General features: G+C 50.1%; 7 protein-coding genes across 7 annotated transcripts; 4 read left to right on the top strand and 3 right to left on the bottom strand.

Moving 5' to 3' along the window:
- Positions 1-842: 842 nt before the first annotated feature.
- On the top strand, positions 843-2,513 carry PENARI_c010G12488 (putative cyclopropane-fatty-acyl-phospholipid synthase; the record flags this gene model as incomplete). The annotated part of the gene is made up of 3 exons (XM_022632460.1): positions 843-950; positions 1,016-1,502; positions 1,555-2,513. 3 exons carry the CDS (start codon positions 843-845, stop codon positions 2,511-2,513), a joined length of 1,554 nt encoding a protein of 517 aa, XP_022487854.1.
- Positions 2,514-3,304: 791 nt separating this feature from the next.
- On the top strand, positions 3,305-3,655 carry PENARI_c010G03669 (uncharacterized protein; the record flags this gene model as incomplete). Its single annotated transcript, XM_022632198.1, has 2 exons — positions 3,305-3,591; positions 3,649-3,655. 2 exons carry the CDS (start codon positions 3,305-3,307, stop codon positions 3,653-3,655), a joined length of 294 nt encoding a protein of 97 aa, XP_022487892.1.
- Positions 3,656-4,144: 489 nt separating this feature from the next.
- Positions 4,145-4,924, bottom strand: PENARI_c010G07679 (uncharacterized protein; the record flags this gene model as incomplete). Its single annotated transcript, XM_022632304.1, has 2 exons — positions 4,145-4,748; positions 4,800-4,924. The coding sequence occupies 2 exons, from the start codon at positions 4,922-4,924 to the stop codon at positions 4,145-4,147; spliced, it is 729 nt and encodes a 242-aa protein (XP_022487873.1).
- A 1,073-nt stretch (positions 4,925-5,997) lies between these two features.
- PENARI_c010G10828 (aromatic amino acid ammonia-lyase) lies at positions 5,998-8,074 on the top strand (the record flags this gene model as incomplete). The annotated part of the gene is made up of 2 exons (XM_022632407.1): positions 5,998-6,071; positions 6,130-8,074. The coding sequence occupies 2 exons, from the start codon at positions 5,998-6,000 to the stop codon at positions 8,072-8,074; spliced, it is 2,019 nt and encodes a 672-aa protein (XP_022487945.1).
- A 920-nt stretch (positions 8,075-8,994) lies between these two features.
- On the bottom strand, positions 8,995-10,489 carry PENARI_c010G08653 (EXS domain-containing protein; the record flags this gene model as incomplete). The annotated part of the gene is made up of 5 exons (XM_022632336.1): positions 8,995-9,068; positions 9,165-9,481; positions 9,534-10,219; positions 10,306-10,355; positions 10,405-10,489. 5 exons carry the CDS (start codon positions 10,487-10,489, stop codon positions 8,995-8,997), a joined length of 1,212 nt encoding a protein of 403 aa, XP_022487771.1.
- A 722-nt stretch (positions 10,490-11,211) lies between these two features.
- pex10 (ubiquitin-protein ligase peroxin 10) lies at positions 11,212-12,339 on the top strand (the record flags this gene model as incomplete). Its single annotated transcript, XM_022632300.1, has 1 exon — positions 11,212-12,339. One exon carries the CDS (start codon positions 11,212-11,214, stop codon positions 12,337-12,339), a length of 1,128 nt encoding a protein of 375 aa, XP_022487789.1.
- A 496-nt stretch (positions 12,340-12,835) lies between these two features.
- On the bottom strand, positions 12,836-17,421 carry PENARI_c010G11419 (3'-5' exonuclease; the record flags this gene model as incomplete). The annotated part of the gene is made up of 4 exons (XM_022632425.1): positions 12,836-13,005; positions 13,083-17,041; positions 17,103-17,212; positions 17,263-17,421. 4 exons carry the CDS (start codon positions 17,419-17,421, stop codon positions 12,836-12,838), a joined length of 4,398 nt encoding a protein of 1,465 aa, XP_022487813.1.
- Positions 17,422-17,540: the final 119 nt, after the last annotated feature.

The raw sequence follows: 17,540 nt of genomic DNA, 5'->3' as shown, positions 1-17,540 counted from the left end.
CAAGGCAGAGGGACCACGTAGACAGTACCGCACCGAGTACGGAGTGGAGGCCTAGGATACAATACACCGTCAAATGAGGTGTTTGATTATTCGGATTCGGATTCGTCCAGCTGCATGATTTTTTCATCGAGGTCCTGTTCAATATGTTGTGATAGTCACTCACGGGAGAGAGAATACAAAGATACTTCATCCAAGCGAACCTTCAGGTTCTCCAGCTGGCTCTCCGTAATGACCAGATGGCTTTCATCGTCCAAGTCCTTCACTATGTAGACATGTCTCTCTTCATCGTAATTTAGGATCATGGCCTAAGATCGAGGAATCACACTCGATCAGCAACCTTGCCATGGCGCATAATGTTAGTCTCGAGTGTAGCGAGGTGAGATGTACATCCGTCCAGGAGTAGACATGAAGCTGTCACTAACCTCGAACTGCACGGGGCATGATAGGCAAGTGTGAAATGATTGGAGAAGCAGAGCTCGGAAAGGCAAGGGAGCAAAAGCCTCCTACCGCAGATCCGAAATTTCGGCCTACCTAGATATATTAGGGGTACATGTAATTGAACACGAAATTCAGTATGTTCGTATATCCAAACTTTTTAAAAATCTTATTGTTCTGTGCTCTAGGGCTTAGAGGCCTACGTCAGTGTCTGCAGTAGCGTAATTAATATTGTGTACCTGGACGGTACCAACTCCTCAGCTTACCCACGCACGGAACACTAGGTACCAATCAGGTACTTCCAGGTACCTTGGTCTAGCTCACACCGCCCCCGGAACTGCCCATCTTCTTATTTACTCTCTGGCCTCTCCTTTTCCCTTCTCACTCCTCTCAATTGACGCCTAGCCATGACGACCATTCATCCGGACTCCACCGAGGAGTTCGAGTTTATTCAGACTCCGGCTGCTCCCGAGCAGACCAAGCCTGCCTTCGATTGCGGTGTGCCAACCACCCTGGTAAGTCCACCGAGCTACCCATGTTGCATGAGTCCAGGAGCTAATTTGCTCTGTTTGCTCTCTAGTACCCGGCCATTAAAAATGCTCCTGTTCCCGCCGACTCGCCCGGCAGCGACAGCTTTTCCAATGGCTTGATGATCTTCCTGGTCGTCGTGGTGCCCTGGTGGCTGGCCCGCCAGGTTGGTGGAGGTTTCTACACCACCATCTTCTTCGCTATCTTCACCACCATCCCCGTCCTGATGGCCTTCTGGACCGTCTCTTCCTCCGTTTCTCCTCGCAAGACTGAGAAGGCCAAGTACTGTGGCCGCCCCGTCGAGCACTACCTGCACTTCCACAGCGAGCATGACCGCGCCACTTACCGCGGCAAGAGCAAGATCCCCATGGAGGTCTTCTACGAGAAGTACTTCAATGGCGAGGTTGACTTCAAGGGTGATGCCCTTGAGTGTCTCGAGTACCGTCACGACTGGGCCAACTTCAAGTTCACCATGGGTCTCTTTAAGCACTTCCTGTTTGGCTTCATCCCCGAGATGCTGATGCACACTCGTTCTCAGGGTAAGCCTATGCTCGTCCATTAGATTAACAGCAGTTCTAACTTCGTTCTTAGACGAGGAGCAGGTCCGTGACCACTACGACCGGGGTGATGACTTCTACGCCTGGTTCCTCGGTCCCCGCATGATTTACACCTCCGGTGTTATCAGTGATATCAACAAGGAGGAGACTCTTGAGGAGCTCCAGGATAACAAGCTGGCTATTGTCTGTGAGAAGATTGGCGTCAAGCCCGGTGACAAGGTCCTCGATCTCGGCTGTGGCTGGGGTACCCTCGCCAAGTACGCTTCCGCCCACTACGGTGCTCACGTTACTGGTATCACTCTTGGTCGTAACCAGACTGCCTGGGGTAACAACGGTCTCCGCAAGGCCGGTATTGAGGAGTCCCAGAGTCGCATTCTGTGCAGTGACTACCGCGATGCTCCCCGTGTTGAGGGTGGATACCAACAGATCACCTGTCTCGAGATGGCCGAGCACGTCGGTGTCCGCCACTTCTCTTCTTTCTTGTCCCAGGTTTACGACATGCTTGACGACAACGGTACTTTCTTCCTGCAGATCGCTGGTCTCCGCAAGTCTTGGCAGTACGAGGACCTGATCTGGGGTCTGTTCATGAACAAGTACATCTTCCCCGGTGCCGATGCCAGTACCCCTCTCGGTTTCGTTGTGGACCGCCTCGAGGGTGCCGGCTTTGAGATCAAGGCCGTCGACACCATCGGTGTGCATTACTCTGCCACCCTCTGGCGCTGGTACCGGAACTGGATGGGCAACCGTGACAAGGTCGAAGCCAAGTACGGCAAGCGCTGGTTCCGCATCTGGGAGTACTTCCTTGCTGCCTCTACCATCACCTCCCGCCAGGGTGGTGCCACCTGCTGGCAGCTCACCCTTGTCAAGAACATCAACTCCACCCACCGCGTTGATGGTATTGCCACCCAGCACGGTCTCACCGGCGCTCGCCAAAACGCCATTGACCGCGCTGGTACCCTCCCCAAGGCCCACATCATCAAGAAGGACCTGTAAAGGTCTGATGCATCGTATCGTGCTTTGATGCTTCTTTGAAGGCTACTAGATCCATTCGATTTGGTATGCTTTCACCAGAACAAGCAATGGCAATGTATAGATGTAGTTCATGTATGGATGTGTGGACAATTCAAAAAGTTAAGACATGCATGATATGAGCAAGACGATATGATATGGATGTGAAGTGAAAGCAGAAGCAGAAGCAAATGCGAGCGATTGATTGTCAGAATCAAAGAGCACTGGAGGCAGATGGAAGAGAAAGAAAGACACAGATACGTTACAGGCCCATTTGGCTGGTCCGCCTTAGTATTTTATCTGTGGCTGTGTGTCTCTTTCTCTTCTATCTTGCCCAGTCGAGGGGCTCCACACGAAGTGAACGAGTCTCTCTGTGAATTTTTTTTTTAGATGTCAATGAATGAAATTTTCATTTTAGATCAACGAGACCTGTGGAAGCCTATACTGCTTACTGGTTCAAACGAGAAATTGTAGTTTTGTAACCTGCTCTTAAATTCCATTGTTTTCAAATGTCGCTCCCACGATTACTTCTTACATGTTGAGACGCGAAGACCCACGACCGAACGCTGGTTAGCGTTGTGGTACTGCTAGTAGTGGTAACTGCTATAGTGCCGCGTCCTACGCAGACATAGTAGCCCAGCCAGAAGGTTGAGCAGGTGCTGCCTACGGCTGGGTTGTATTGGATGAACTGGGATAGGGTAGCGCCGTTGGCTTTGACGATTGATTCGCAGCTTTCGTAGGCTACTACTAGGTGGAATTTGTTGCAGTCGGTGATGATGCCGGGTTGGCTTGGGTTTGGGGCTGTTATTCCGTTTATTGGGCCTGTGGATGTGGTTGTTGTGGTGGTCTTTTGTGCAGGAATTGAGGAGCAGGAGCGAGAGATTATTCTCATAGCCTTCCTGTGCTATCTCTTCTTTGTTCCCATGGTTGGTGAAATTCGCAGTGGGATCTCGTTCCTGGAAACCGTCGGTCAGACTATTGCGCTTATTGACGAAGCGGGTAATGTCGCTCTGGACATTTATGATGTTGCCAACGACGAGGATAACGCGCTTCCGGCTATTTGGTATTGTGTTCTCTCCCCGTGTCAATTCTTTTACGGATGCAGCTGCTATTGGCAGAGCTGCTAACGCCCGCGGGCATGTCTGCGGATAATGTCGCTGAACTGGGTGAGGGATTGAGCGACAGAGTGAGCAAAATTAGCAACATCAAGGACGTATGCTGTCTTAATATCTAAATTATGTGGGGGACTGGGACGGTTAAAGCCAGTCGAAGGACTGCAGAATTAATGTAGGACGGGTTTCAGGCTTTTATTTAGCCACATATTTCTAGTAGATGTAGTCTACTTCGTCGTTGCCGATGAGCAATCTCCACCCAGTATATATTACAACAGGGGGGTCATAAATGTGCATACGGTGCCACGAAGTATTGAACAGTCTCTACACGAAAGCTGCAAAGCGAGTATACCGATTTATGCACTGTGTTCTCCCTATTCTGCCCTCTCTTTTTTCACCTCTTTTTTTGGTCATTTTCGAGTGCCTCAGGTCAATCATGTAAGATTGTATAAAGGCAAGGGTGTGAAAGGACTTATGGCCTATTACTGTATCACCTTGCTTGCCTTATAACGCATCATAGGTCGGCAAATTAGGAGTCCACTCGCTGATAATACCGAAAGCATTGAGATATGCAAGACTACCATCACGCTCCGTCCGCACATTTTGCACCACACCTTTTGTGTCAAGAGCAAACCCATACTGGCAGAATATTCCAGCCATCTTCGCAGCCCGGATCAAGTGCATATCCGCGTTGGAGACATTTTTAGCTTCTCCCTGAAAGGTTTTCCAGAAGAGGTTCTCAAGTTCGCGGTGATAATCGTAGTAATGCCACCCCTCCGAATCCATCCAGCCCAAAACATTCTCAAGTCCGTATAGCGCGAAGCCAAAAGGTAGTATCCTTGATTCCGCCCAGTCGATAATTCCTGTGATATTTCCAGTTTTGGGATTAATGAGTACATTCGTCATGTTAAGGTCCCCGTGGCTTAGAACGAAAGGGAGAGCAGCAAAGAGAGACGGGAGCTCCTTGCGGATTCTATTTATGTTCGGCGCAAAGCGGGATGGTAGGCCTCGAGCAAGAAGATCGAATTTGAACTGGAAATCTGCAAGTAAAATGGTGGTGTCAGCTGAGGATGGTCGTTGATCGTTGTTCCATGATTGTGCAAAGAACCTATTTTACAATGTCAGCTCGTGCAAATGATTGCCACGAATTCGCTAGTACCTTGCAAGGTCCATGACCGCATTACGCTGCCGGAATAAGTCGTCAGGTTGAATGCCAACCATGATGTGGGGGGTCCCTGAGAGGTTCTCCATCTCGTAAATATGCAGCGGCCGTGAATCACCCATCGTGCCAAGATACCTGCAGCTAGCCACGAACTCAGGATGAACTGTCTTGGCAAGACAGATGTGTCCCATATCAATGGTAGAATCCGCATCTCGAAATTGGAGGATCTTTTGCTTCTCAGATCCCGCTGTCACGGTATAGCTGCAGACACCTTGCATTTGCAACGGAACCGACACACCGCCAGTGCGAGAAAATGCGAAACCATCACATTGCTGTCTAGTCACAGTAGTGTTCGATGTGAAAAAGGCATCGATAGCGTTATCAAGGCTGTAAATATTATACGTCATCACTGTGGTAGTGGGATAACATGAGGCAAGAGATGAGCGAGAATGAAGAATAATAGTGAATCAACAGCCTGGATTCGCTCACCGCCGTATTAACACTGCAACAAGCCCTATTGGTTTGTCAAGTCTTTGCCATAGCTATGGCTATCCTGCATTGCATTAGTTTGGAACTCTATATAAGTTCACCTCCAGGGCTATCTCAGTCAGCTTACTCTGAACATTGGATTGGCTGAACACCTGCGTGGTTGACACCTGGGCAGCATATGCCAAGTACATGTACGCTGCGCCCGGTCAGCATCACATGCGCTGGGCTTGAAGTACATAGCCGCACAATCAGCTATTTTAAGTCTACGAAGTGAACCTCGTGCAGTCAAGCGCGATTGGCATGGATGAAGAATTCACTATGTAACACTGCCTGGGCTGATAGGCATGTCTCAAATGGCGATCCATATACGTAGTACAGTGATAGTGTTTTGAAATTCTGCTGAAGTCATCAAAAGGAGCATAGATCGTCTTGAAAAGAGCCTCGGGGGCTTTGAGTTGAAAATATTTGTTGGGATTATGTAGGGCTTGGTCCACGTGGGGTCCACAGTTACATAACATTTAGTAGATCGATCTTAGCGTATAAGATCGGGATCTTCTCATCATTTAGTACATCCTCTCAAGTTTCTTTTCTTCTTTAATTTGGCGATATGTACGACAAAACAGAGCAAGGTCTGCAGAAATACTTGACAGATCGGGCATTGGGTCTTACCCACATGACCCTATCAAGCTCGGTGGAATTCAACAAGATGGTTCAGGGGAAGGAAAAGATTATCGTCGATGGACAGTCCCTTGATATAGGCTCCGTCTTTGCAGTTGCAAGGTATGTTACTCCCCGGATATCTCGCCCTTTTGGCGTCTTAATTAACCTCCAACAACAGATGCCATGTGGAACCGTCTCTCACAGATGACCGGAAAGTTTTAGCCCGTGTCAACCAGAGCATTGACTTCCTAACCCAAGAGCTGAAGGCCGGCCATACTGTCTATGGTGTCACAACTGGATTCGGTGGCAGCGCCAATACTCGCACTGCTGACTATGAAACATTGCAAAAGGCATTGATTCAGCACCATAACAGCGCGGTGGCATTTCCTTATCCTGGCAGCCAGTCTCCCAACCGTGAAAACACAACTTTGGATGACCTGAAGAGCCATGTCATGCCCGCATCCACTGTCCGAGCAGCAATGCTAACTCGATGCAACTCTCTCTTGCGTGGTCACTCATCCGTTCGGATTGAGGTTATCGAAAACATCATTGCCCTTCTCGCGAAGGATATGACCCCAGTTGTCCCCCTGCGCGGTAGCATTTCAGCTTCTGGTGACCTCACGCCCCTGGCCTACATTGCCGGTGCACTGGAAGGAAACCCCGATATCTTGATCCAGCGTCCCACAGCCAGTGGCTATGAAAAGGTTCCATCCAACAAAGCCTTAAATGAAGCCGGTCTCAAAGCTCTGACTTTTGGACCAAAAGAAGGATTGGGATTGCTGAACGGAACAGCCTTCAGTTCCGGTTCCGCCAGCCTGGTGATGTTCGAAGCAAACCAGCTGGTCCTCTTGTCTCAAGCACTGACAGCCATGGGCACCGAGGCAATGATGGGTACCCGCCGCAACTACCATTCTTTCATTTCCGAAGTCCGCCCTCACAGCGGCCAGAGCGAAGCTGCTGCCAACATCTTCGATCATCTAGAAGGATCAAAGCTAGCAATTGACGAAGGTCCCGGCGGGGAAGCCAAACTCGCCCAGGATCGGTATGCCTGGCGCACCGCACCACAGTGGATTGGCCCCCAGTTGGAGAATATGAAATTGGCTGCTGAGCAGTTGCAATGTGAGCTTAACTCCACGACAGATAACCCCCTCGTCGACCCTCCCAACGAAGAAATCTACCATGGTGGAAACTTCCAGGCCGTCTCTGTCACGTCGGCCATGGAAAAGACCATGTCAGCTATGCAGATGCTAGGAAAGATGTTCTTTGCGCAGTGCTCTGAACTGATTAATCCTATGCTGAGCAATGGATTGCCACCAAACCTGTGTTTCGATGATCCGAACATCTCGTTCGCTTTTAAGGGTGTCGACATCAACATGGCTGCGTATATGTCTGAGTTGGCGTATCTCGCTCATCCGGTTACGAACTATGTTCAAAGTGCTGAGATGCACAACCAGAGTCTCAACTCTCTGGCATTTATCGCTAGTCGCTACGCTGGCGATACCGTTGAGTTGCTTTCACTCATGACTGCCACATACCTCTACGTCATCTGTCAAGCTCTTGATCTACGTGCATTGCATATAGAGTTTATCAGTACGGCCCGGCCAAAGGTTGACGAAATCACGAAGGAGCTTATTAACTCAGAGAGCCGAGGCATGTCAATTGAAGCTTCTCAGAAGGGTGTGTGGGATATATTGATGGGCCAGTGGGCACAGAACAGCTCCAAGAACCTGCCTGAGCGTAGCTCAACGACCGTGGCTTCATCCCTCGGACAAGTCCTGCAGCTCGTCGGTGTAAACAGCCTCAAGGCCAACCCCGAGCAGTGGATGCAACAAGTGGATGATATCCTGGTTGGGTCTTATGCGGGCACAGTGAAGCAGTTCTTGACTGCAACTACCACGAAACAATATCTTGGTACTTCATCAACGATCCTGTATGAGTTCGTTCGAGAAACTCTAGCAGTCCCCATGCATCGCGGAGTTATTGACCACCCGACTTATGACTCTGGCGAGCAGGCTTCGGAGAAGAAGACTATTGGGTCGAACATTGCTCAAGTCTATACTGCCTTGCGCGGTGGGAAGTTTATGGATGTTCTATTGAGATGTCATGCAGTTGCTGGCAACTGATCTGTTGTTGGATGGTTTTAGCTTTCGGGTGCGGTAATACCTTTGGGCGGTTTCAATGTAGATGCATTTCCATGCTTCCTTCACCATGTAGTGCCGTCAAGATGGATAACCAATTAGATTGCTATCATTGTTTCTGGAGGCCGAACCGAACTCGGTAGTCCCATATCGATTTGAACGCACAGGAAATGATGTTCTTAGATGTCCTTTTTTTCAATGGATTTGAGCCAGGGCTGTCCCGAACGAACGGGCCGTATTCAAATATTGATCATTATAGTCGGTTATCATTAGGTAAAACCCAAAAAATCTATATAATACATGTCACCACCAGACTCTCTAGCAGCCAAGCTCCGGGAAGAAATCCAGAAAAAGAATAAAAAAAAAGGGAAGGATAAGAGATTCGATCCGATAGATGTGGTATATGTTATAGAAAGAGACAGAAAAGGCAAGGGTAGATGCAGACGTCAGACCAGGATGATCCTAGGAAGATATTTGTACAGGGAAGAGGATCAGGCGCAGTAGACAGAAAACGACCAGGAAAAAAAACCCCATGACGCTTGCCGCGAGGGCGGGTTCCAAAATCGAACACCAAAATCCATGAGCTGACTGTGAAACCACAGGCTCAAATGAGTCCAAGGAAACTGAAAGTCGTGTAGTGCAAAGAAAACACACGTCTGAAATGAAATGAAAACTATAGGCGTACAGGGCGTTGGATGAAAAAGTTCCACGCGCGGAAAGAAAGCCAAACCCAGGCCTCATCTATCGCTGTTCTAGCATTGGGTGGATGGGGGATATGCGGGTGGTAAGGAGAGCATCTATGCTCTTGAAAATCAACCGTTGTGATATATTGAAAGCGGGGATTCTGTGTCTCGTTCTCGTTCCATGTCGCCTGGAGGTGCGTTCGTAGGTGAATATAAACAAATTTAGTCCGCGTCGAACTTGTGGTTGTACTCGCCAAGGAGGACATCTTCAGGTCCAGGGCCATGGGTATTCCGAACTGTTTCGAATGTCAGTGGCCATGTTCTTAACGCTGAGGCAATAGTGTCTGGCCTACACCAGTTCGATGCGGGGCGAGGGCACGGGGAAAACATACTCCATTCGGCTTCGGTTCGGAAGAACACCCACATCCAGCGGCGTGCAACTTCAAGGAACATCAATATCCATAGGCCGCTCTCGGTCTCTGGGATCCAGCCGAAACCCGGGACAATGCGCCAAAGCCATGAGAAACGAAGTGCTAGGTCCGCAATGATGACGTAGTGGTATAACTTGTCGGATGAGAAGTAGCGGTAACGGCGGAGTCCATACGGGTGGTCGTTATCGAGTCGTTCCCGGGAGAAGAGGGTCATATCCCAATCCTTGACAACATCCCACCAGAAGGAGTATGCGGAGTTGATAAAAGAGACGATGAACCTGCGGAGTGTCAGCAAGGGGTAAACGAAGCGAAGGAGGATCAAATTCTTACAAGAGGCGCATCATGCTCATCTCGCTGTACCCGTGGAAATCCAAGGGGTTATAGTTGCGCATCTTGGAAGCCATCCAAATGACAGGGAACGCAGTAGCGTACTTGAGGGCGTTGGCCAAGTGCTGGTTACTCTTTTGTGTCTCTCTCCGGGTCGTAGTGCGTCGCGCACGCACATATTCGATCAAACACTGGCGGAAACGGATCAAGCTGGGAACCGCAATAATAATAGGGACGACGATATCGCTGCCGCAGGCCCGGTTGGGTTTGGAGGTTGCGGCGAGGCCGTCGGTGAAGAACATGCAGAAGCTGACGTATAGGTCCCCCAGCACGCGAGCATAGCTAGTCAGGGCATCTGCCAGCAGAATATCACCAAACTTGCCATCTTGAGACTCAGCTAGACCACCGATACTGATCCGCTTGAGGGTAAGAAGGAATCGAATGCGGCCTGAACGAGATGCGCGGTTGAAGGGCCAAATCAGGATAAGAAGGAGGACAATGAAAACGGACTGAGGGATCCAGTCGAGTCGTTCTACCAGTTCAGGGGACCGGCGAGTGGCGAGCCAAAAAACAACGAACCACAGGGTGAGGGGGATGGTGAAGAATGTCGCCAGGCGGTAGACGGCGGTGTGGTGCGGGCGTTGGGAGGAGGATGTGCGGCCAGGGTATTTGACGAGAGCAGGAACGTCCTGAAGGTCGAGAGTGGTTAGTTGGAACCGCACTGGACAGCACTGGAACGACCGGTGGGCTCCACTGGACAGGAGACGTCACTTACAATGTTCGCTTTTGCCAAATATTGAAGATTCAGACCCCATCCCCAGAAACCTGCCCCTCCGTTAGTATCGGACTTCCAACACCAAAACGAATAACCTACCAGCAACCAGAAGCGCAGCTACCCGTAGTGGCAGTGGGAAGATCAACCCAAAGGCATCCAGTTGAGCATGTTGATCAGGACCCATTTTTCCATTGATCAGAGAGAAGACGAAGGCTGAAGAAACAACAAAGAGACCCCGTGGGGATAAACGAGTGACTAGGGGCGAGTTCGGAAGTTGAGACTTTTGCCAGTGAGGCCGCTTTCAGGGCAGTTTAATAAGCGGAGAGGGTAACGAGAACAATTCGCGCTGAGTGGACCAGGCAAGAGTCCACTGGTGGTCTGGAACTCCACAATGCGTCGGATTCGGTATAATTAGAAGCACATCTCAGGGGAGACTGAAGATCTTGAGCGCTGGATCGACATTCAGTGCCAATCAGAATAGCCCACAGAGGGGTGCCAGTTGTACTGTAAGTTGCCTTTGCAAGTCAGTCACTAGTCGCCACTTGCCAATTGTCAGTCACCAGTTCCAAGACAGACACACAACAATAAGCTGAAGACCCTGAAATGGAGCTAAAAAAGGGGGGGATCCAATATAGAATCAGCCACTCGAGGGGCTGCATTCGGCCAGAATCCAGGTACTGCTGGTGGGACTCATGTAATAATACGGTAATCCAAGCCACGTGATGTCATATCACGTGACGTCCTGCCTCATCGGCCAAGTCATGTGACTGTCTACCGAGGCACGTCCGACTCCGGGGAAGTCATCTCCACCTAGGCATGTCGGGGAATTGTACCTCGCCGTGAGGATGCCCCGAATCAGATAGCATATATAGTCACCTTCCAACATCAATCCCTCCATCTTCTATCATGGCCGACGACGACTCCCACATTGCTCTGAGCCCGAGCTCAACCCTCGGCTCATCCACCTCCCACTTCTACCCATTCGCAACATCCCCAGATGTTATTCGCTCCCACGAGAAGGATGCTTTCCTCACAAGCAGCCTAGTCCAACAATCCCAAGGCATCGTTCGAGCCCTACGTGGTGCCCGCTTCGCACACACCTACTCCGACACCATCAAGCACCTCACCGAGCTCCTCTACTTCTCCCTAACAACTGCCATCGGCAACCGAACCCTCGGCGAGGAATACTGTGACCTGGTCCAACTAGAGGACGACACGCTCCGATTACCGTCTATCGGCAGACGCGTTGGATACATCCTCAGCAGCATCCTAGTACCATGGACGCTACAGCGGATCCTACCCGCCCTCCGACAAAAGATCCGCAACAAGCTCGAGCGCAACATTGCCCGGGCACAGCTCCGGGCCGCGCAGCAGGCTGGCCTGCTGAACAAACCTACCTTTTCAAATACTCCCACTCAAAAGTCGTTCTTCACCAAGTTGCACATGCAGCAGTATCTACTTGAACATCTCGACTCTATTACATCCGTGTCGCCCATTTACGCCTTAAGCATTGCGACCTTTTACTTCACGGGCTCGTATTATCATTTGTCGAAACGACTCTGGCGGCTGCGTTATGTGTTCACGAAAAAGATTGAGGAGAACGAGCAGCGCATCGGGTATGAAGTCCTGGGTGTCCTGCTTGTTCTCCAGATCGCTGTGCAGGGATTCCTGCATGCTCGCAAGCTGGGTGCTAGCATGAATGAGGATGAGGTCTCGTCTGCGGAGGGTGGTGAGTCTCGCTCAGAGGGCGGGGCGCTTATATCTTCGATTCAGAACCCCTCGGCTATTCCTCTTCTTCCTGCCTCTGTGCCTCTATATGATCTGGATGAGGATCCCAGTGCTGTCTCATGGATTCCAGAGGGTCAGCAGCGGAAGTGTACATTGTGTCTGGAACAGTTCAAGGATCCTAGTGTGACGACCTGTGGACACGTCTTTTGCTGGATCTGTGTCCGTGACTGGGTTCGTGAGAAGCCTGAGTGTCCGCTCTGTCGACAGGAGGTTTTGTTATCGAAGGTTCTTCCTCTGAGAGGGTAATTTTGTATTCGAGCAAATGAGCCGGAAGCATATTTCCTGATCTTGATGCATATTTTTGGAGATATCGGCATGGTTGATAGATGTTTATACACTTATTGTTGATAAATATACCCCACTTTTAATCATTTCTCCTGACTCGTCTAATGGATTTATATTTTGAGATGTATCACACCCGACAGATATAGTTCTGCAGATATATATATTCCATATCGAGACACACCACCCCTGATATTGTGTCCATCCATGCGGATGGAACGTGGTACACTCTCGCCACTATTGAGTACCGGGTACTAAGCTTTGTGTGATGTCACAGAAATATGTATTTTGCATGAACGAAGATCGACATTGGATATCGAACGAGATAGATGCACGCTGCCAAAATGCAACATAAACAAAGCGCAATAGACCACAAAAAACAAGAGTGACATGGAACTATATGCGTAGAATCTTTTCCAAAGAGTGGGGAATAATGATGCAAATATATCCAGAAATAAACTCAGAGCGGTGGCTCCTTCTCCTCACTATTAACAGCCTGCCCAAGTGGAAGAATGATAGGCCTATTAAGTTCAGCGAATGCAGGACGAGGCGGTACGGGGTCCATGGCCAGTCTCTTTGCCTCCATGGCATTGAAGAGACGAATACAGGCATACGGATCAGTAGCAGCATCTAGATCAAAAAATCCAAATTAGCAATTTTTATAATAGAGATAGACTATGCAGGGTTCCAGGCTTGCAGATACTCACATTGAACCTGGCGATAGCTCAACGCCCGAGCCCAATCGCCACAACGCACATCCTCGTTCTTTTCAAGAGGAAGACCGAAATGCTCTTCCATTTGCTCGCTGAGGTTGACGCCTCGCTTGTTCACCAGTTTGGGGTTGTCCTGGCCGTACTTTACCAGCTTGAACAGGTGGCTCAGCTCGAATGTTGCCTTCGCATCAATACCGAGATACTTTCGCAGCCGTGTGCAGTCTGCCTTGATTGACACACCCACTTTAGTGATATCAGGAGATTCAATGATCTGTTTCAGTGTCGGGGAAACAAGATCTTTCAAAGACCGCGAGGGCTTGAACGACGCAATTTGGAAAATAGCGATGCGCTCCTCGTTTGCAATTTGGATCACCGAGACATTGTTTTGGATGCTGTCCCAGGCAGACGCCGAAGATTTCCATTCCATGTCAAATCCGAGAACCTTGCTGCCGAGGAAGTGCTGGGCAATTTCCTCGGTGTTATGGAGAGTACGGCAGTAATGCACGATGAGCTTTTCGCCGCCTGGGCTATGCTGTGAGCTGTGGCTCCAGAATTTGGGTGCTGCGGAGACGCTAACATTGAGATCGATGTCCGATGCTGGTACCGTTTCATCCAGGGACGCCTTATCAAGTGAATCCGAGCCATGGCCCTTGGTAAGCGGGATCGGGGAAATGGCATGCTCGAGTGACTGCTCGGGTAGGGAACCATTGCTGACACCGCTGCTGTGCCGAAAACTTGTTTGGTAAGAGCTTGCGTCGGTGGTATAGCTTCTACCAAAAACGCTTCTGAGTAATCGTCGTCGTCTCGCTTGCTTGGATATTGCTTTTCCTGGCCGGCTTTGTAATTGTAGTCCGTTGGGTGGTGTTTGACCCGGGAAAATGTCACTGGGTTCCCCTGAAGGTGGGCTATCGATTTTGGTAGGCGTGATTGGGGAAGTGTCATGCTCAAGGGACTGCTTAGGCGGGGAACCCTCGCTGACACCGCTGCTTTGCGGAAGACTGTGATAGGAGGTTGGGTCCGTAGTTTCGCTGCTGCTTTGTTTTCTGAGTCGTCGTTTTATCGCATACTTTGACGTTCCCATTCCTGGCAAGCTTTGTGAGTATGGCTGGGGTGGTGGCCTTTTACCCGGGAGAACGTCACTCGGTTCCCCTGAAGGCGGGCTCTCGATTTTGGTAGGCGTGATTGGGGATATGTCATGCTCAAGTGACTGCTTGGGTAGGGAGCCCTCGCTGACACCACCGCTTTGCGGAAGACTATAATAGTCCGTGGCGTTTCTCCTTTGTTCTCTTCTGCGTCGTCGTCTTATCCCAGCCTTGGTCATCCCCGTTGTTTCTGGCAAATTTTGTGGATATGGTTGGTGTGGTGGCGTTTTATCTGGAAGATCGGCTTTGGGGCCTTGGGGATCGTCTTTGGCTTCCACCGAAGGCGAGGAATATGATCTTCCAGTAAACATATTCTGGAACCTTTTACTTTTAGCGGACGGTTTATATTCCGCCATGTCAAGGCTGGCATCTTCAGTTGGCTGTGAATGTGTTTTTGTGAGCGGAGGCTGATGGACATTAAGGTCGTTCGAGAACCCGAAAATCTCTTGAATTTTTTGAGCCATGGTCCAAGGTTGTGAGACCTTGTTTTGGTTCGAGGCAATTGGGGCATTCTTAGGTCCTGGAGTGACGGCTTTGGGGTTGGTCGTGCGTGTTTCTGCTGTTTCCCTCGAACGCATCCACCAAGGCCTGCCAGTACCCTGAATCTTCTTCTGGAACTTCTGGTCGGCGAGTGGAAGAGCTTCGCTCTGTTCGGAAACAGCTTCGGGTTGCGCATTCGGCGTGGGTAGACGATGCTCTGGAGCTGCAGCACCTTTGCCCTGTGTCTTACGTGGCGCGTTCAATTTCCTTGAACGAACAAAGTTTGACCGTTTGGTTGTTTTGAAAGAGCCAGTCCGAGGTAGTGGGGGAGTAGCGACTGCTTTCTTGCGGACAGGATCAGAGCCAAATTCTGCAAGAAGGTGCCCTTGGCCAAGGTCGTTGTCCGCTTTCCTGTTAGCCTCTAACTTCTGATAGAGACGGTTCCAGAATTCGGGTGACTGATGCAGGGCAAAGCCGGTAATCCACGCTTCCGAGCAAATGCGAGCAAAGTGCATGGCCCATTCTTTGAAACGTCCTCTGTCTTGGCTCATTGGATTTGGAACTTCAAATCTTCCACTCAGGTAAGCGCGTTCGCCCATGGCGTACAGCTTGCTCTCTGATTGAAGGCGCATCCAGTTGATGTTATAAAATTCGTCAAGCTCTTGTCTAAGCTCATTGCGATGGACTTGGAACTTGAAGTTCCACTCGGCTATCTTCGTGGCCGACAACCGCCTGCCTATAGCGGGAATACCCTCCCATAAGGGCCCGCAACTTCCCTTGAGGGTGTGTTGAAGGTACCAAACTTCACTGCTCAGCAGCCAGCATAAGGTATCGAGATGATACATCGGCCAAACTACATCTAGCTGTTGCCAGTAAAAGTTCTGCAGAGGGCTGCGTGCTGGTTGGCGTCGGTAGCGTGGCAGGTATATGGAACGAAGGGCGGAAGCCATGTCGCGGGAGTTTCCCGCCAAATGCTGAGCAAGTTTTCCGCCATGTCGAGGGCCCAGCGCAAATGCTTCAAACAGCCTTTCACGAGCGTTATTATTGTTATTATTGTGCATCCGGTAGACCTTTGAGAGATCACTCAATTCCCATAGTTGAGCTTCTCGGAGTGAGTGACTCTGCATGACCCTTTTTCGCCAGGCAGAACGGTGAGAATGCAGGGCCGCCATAAGGGAGTTCCGGGTAAGGGACAAGGCACGACCAAGCTGACCCAACATGGATCTCTGTCTGTGGGAAAGATCAGGGTCATAAGAGAGTTCCGTACAAATGATGTGGACTCGCGCGTCTAACACCACGTTGGCTTTCGCCTGTAATTGTTTGTAATCGTGATGGATTTTGTCGAATGCAACAGTGATTTCATCGATTCGTCTTCTTGCAGATTGCCGAGGGATCAAAAATCCATCTTGGATTGTGTCTTCCATGTCGTGGATAGATAGCCGAGATATGTTTACTTGGTGCGTTAAAAGAGAAGTAGCAACATTCAGAAGCTCACGCTGCCAGGGTTCTAGATTGCGGTCTAGTTCTTCCACTTTTCGGGTTAATTCTGGAGTCCCAAAGAAGACGACGAGACAGAAATCATGATCCATCAACTGAATGGCTTTTTCTGCCTCTGTGACAGCAATATCCACCTGACTGAGTCTTAATTTGTATGACAGATCTGTCACTGCAGCCACATATTCTTGAGTGACACTTTCTGCTTGCGCAACTCTGTCTGTGATCCGCGAGACCTCCGTGGCTAGGCGGTTCAAGATGGAGAATGACAATCCCTCCCATTCAGCAACCAGCTTCTGAGTAGTTTCCTCGGCCCGGAGGACTGAATCTTCGACTGATGAGGTTATGGCGAGAATCCGCTCGTTTTCCCAGGATAAGAGGGTCCTGAACATAGCTTGATACCGTTCACATTCGCGATCGATGTACTGAATCATGACCTCAAAGTCGAAATATTTCAACATCAAGAACATATCGATATATCGATCGACTGAAGGGAGGTTGTTGAAGGCCTTCTCAAGCAATGCATGTTGCCTCGATAATTCTTTGGCCTCAAGCTGATTTTGTTTGGCGTAAAATTGCGCCCGAAGCAAGCTACCTACATCGCGATGGACAGGGGGCCCACGAGAAGAGCGGCTTTTCGGTCCCACGAAGCGCAAGGGCTTTTTTTTGGGAGTTGGGACAACTTCCTCTTCATCATCCCACGCACCCCGTCTGCGAACGGTTGTAGAAAATGGCCGTACTTTGTATGTTTTCAGCGGACCGGGGCTGTGGAAGCGTGAAGCCGGAGGAGTCTCATGTCGGAGACTTGAGGGAAAGCGTGTGCACGTGTTGGCATCACTGTAGTTCTGTTAGAGGCACTGCCATTCGAGCTGCAGAGGAGATAATTGAGCGAACTGACCGCAGTATACAAGGGTGCCATCCGTGATCACTCTGAGAAATAGATCTGGCGAGCTGACTGCTAAGAGTTGTGATTATAGACCGGGATTTCCGACTCGCCAGAAGATTCGCCTGAGTTGGCATGCTGCGTGACACGCATAGTGGACCGGGCCTGAGCTCACAAATGAATTGACAAAAACTTGGTCTGTTCGAGTCAAGGCGTGACTTTGGCGGTGGGCGAGCAGGCAGTTGGCAAGGAGCAAGCCGATCGTGAAGTAGTACAGCAGCTCGCCGTCGGAGCAAGCGCGCAAACCAACCTCGGGGTCGCCGCTAAGCCCCATTTGGCTTAGTGTGACTGTGTCGGATCAACCTCCCCGCCGAGCGACAAACGATCACGTCCTTTTCTATATCAATCTTGACTACGCGAAATACTTCAACACCTTGAGTTTTGAAGTGAGAA

This window comes from Penicillium arizonense, assembly GCF_001773325.1.
Source record: "Penicillium arizonense strain CBS 141311 chromosome Unknown PENARI_contig010, whole genome shotgun sequence".
Lineage (NCBI taxonomy): Eukaryota > Fungi > Ascomycota > Eurotiomycetes > Eurotiales > Aspergillaceae > Penicillium > Penicillium arizonense.
Note: the sequence above shows the minus strand (reverse complement) of the source record. Positions and strands in the feature narration are given on the sequence as shown.